The 2,045-nt window shown below is 22.2% G+C and overlaps 1 protein-coding gene across 1 annotated transcript; it reads left to right on the top strand.

Moving 5' to 3' along the window:
* Window positions 1-223: 223 nt before the first annotated feature.
* On the top strand, window positions 224-1,996 carry PRELSG_0024600 (fam-f protein; the record flags this gene model as incomplete). The annotated part of the gene is made up of 3 exons (XM_028675224.1): window positions 224-259; window positions 337-392; window positions 475-1,996. Coding segments are annotated over 3 exons (1,614 nt in total), but the record flags the coding sequence as incomplete, so codon positions are not given.
* Window positions 1,997-2,045: the final 49 nt, after the last annotated feature.

Below are 2,045 nucleotides of genomic sequence, written 5' to 3'. Positions count from 1 at the left end.
ATAGAAAGTAAAAAATATTTAAATTCAATGAGAGGACATGCTTGATATGATTTTATTTTTTTACAGTGAAGTTTATTCCATTTTTTTTGAAAAAAAATTTAAAGAAATTTTTTCTTTATTATAAAAATATAAAGAAGTTTATACGAAATTGAATCACAGATAATTATATATATATATATATATATATATATTCTAAAATTATTAATAATTAAAGAAATTACAAATGAAAGTCAATTTAGTTTTGCTTTATTATTTTTTAGTAATAGTATTTAAATTAGATAAAAAAAAAAAAAAAAAAACGTGTTTTATTTACTTTTTGTTTTTATTTTTTTATAGGCCATAATAGTAATAAGTGTTTACTTTTACGGAATTAATAGAATTTATAAACATAAGTTGATAAATTTCATTTTTATAAAAAAAAATATTTTATGCTTGTAATAAATATTATAATAATTCTTTTTTATATTTTATCAGATTAAGACTTAAATTTATGAAGTATAAGGAAATACATTGGATAAGAAATTTAGCAGAATCTAGTACTGAAGAAAGGGAATCTATAGATAATTCAAATAGTGAATTAATACTTGAAAAGGAACTGATTGGAAAGAATTTTGATAATTCAATAATTTCATTTTTAAATTTAACAAATGTATTACTTAAAGATTATGATAAAATCTTGGAAAGAAAGAAAAATGATCTAAGTTTTATGTATAGTACCTTAATAGGTGTCAACAATGAATTGCTTAGCTTTTTAAAAGACTCACTTACTGATTCAAAAAGTCATATAGATAAGATATTTGAGAATGAAGAATCTTTTGGTAAATTAGAGTCAGAAATGTGTAGATTAAGTGATGAAAATGTGGCTCTACATGTTGATGAGAATGATGCATGTTTATTAATTAATAAAAAAGATGGGGATGAATACTTAAAACAGTTAAACTTGAATAAAGAGATTACTTTAAAAATAGAAAATTCTTTCGATTATTTTAATAAATTAAGTGAAAAGAATGATGCATTTCTGCCTAAACTTGATAGTGCCTGGAATTGTCAACTGCATACTAGGATATATTTAGATAAATTTATAGACACATTCCCTTTAAAATGTCATCATACATACAAGCACGAGATAGATAGTTTAGAAGAGGGATTTCGTACTTATATTTCAATGGAGAATTTTTCACATCTATTTTATGATCATTTATTTAAGAATAAGGATACTCAAAAATTTTCTAAAGAGATAAATCTTAAATATTTGAATTTGTTAGTTGATGAATTGAAGGAGGTATTAGATAGATTAATAATACAAAAAACTAGTACATTATTTGATCTACCATTTATTAATCCAAATAATGAAATAGAATTTATGATAGCTTACATTATATGTGTACTTGAAACATATAGTTTTAAAAATGAATCTATGTTAAAAGATGTGAAAACTTGGTACGAGGGAAAATTTAAGAATCCAATTTTAGATATTATACATAAATCATTTTTACAAGAAAAAGAAGATATAAAAAANTCCTCAGATTTATTTAAAGCTTATGTACAAACTAAATATAATGTTGATGTGAACAGTGAAAATATCAGATCAATGGTAAAAAAATTTCATAGTTCACTAAGTGAAGAGAAAATTAAGGAAACATTTAGTGCTATTGTATATTTATTATTGTGTAAGAAACAACTAGGTAAATATTTGAGTTTTCTAGAATTACTTAAATCAGAAGGTGAAAAGTCACGCATTAGTTCAATTGTACATATCCCAAAGGATAAATCTAGAGATTTAATAGCAACATTTATGGATATTCATGAAAGAAGTTATTTTTTTAACGATATGCATATTAAAGATATTAGTATGAATCAAGCAGTAATAGACTTATGGAAAAGTGCAAAAAAGTTAGGCATCTTTAAAGATTTGGTAGATTCATTAAATAAGGAATTAATTAAATCAAAAAGTGCATACTTTAGTTCTGGAAAAAGAGAATTAATAAACAAAGATGTAATTTTATTTTTACTTTATAGTATTAAAAGATGTGGATATATATGTC

Source organism: Plasmodium relictum (genome assembly GCF_900005765.1).
Source record: "Plasmodium relictum strain SGS1 genome assembly, contig: PRELSG_00_v1_322, whole genome shotgun sequence".
Taxonomy (NCBI): domain Eukaryota; phylum Apicomplexa; class Aconoidasida; order Haemosporida; family Plasmodiidae; genus Plasmodium; species Plasmodium relictum.
The sequence above is the reverse complement of the archived record's forward strand: the minus strand, read 5'-3'. Positions and strand labels throughout refer to the sequence as shown.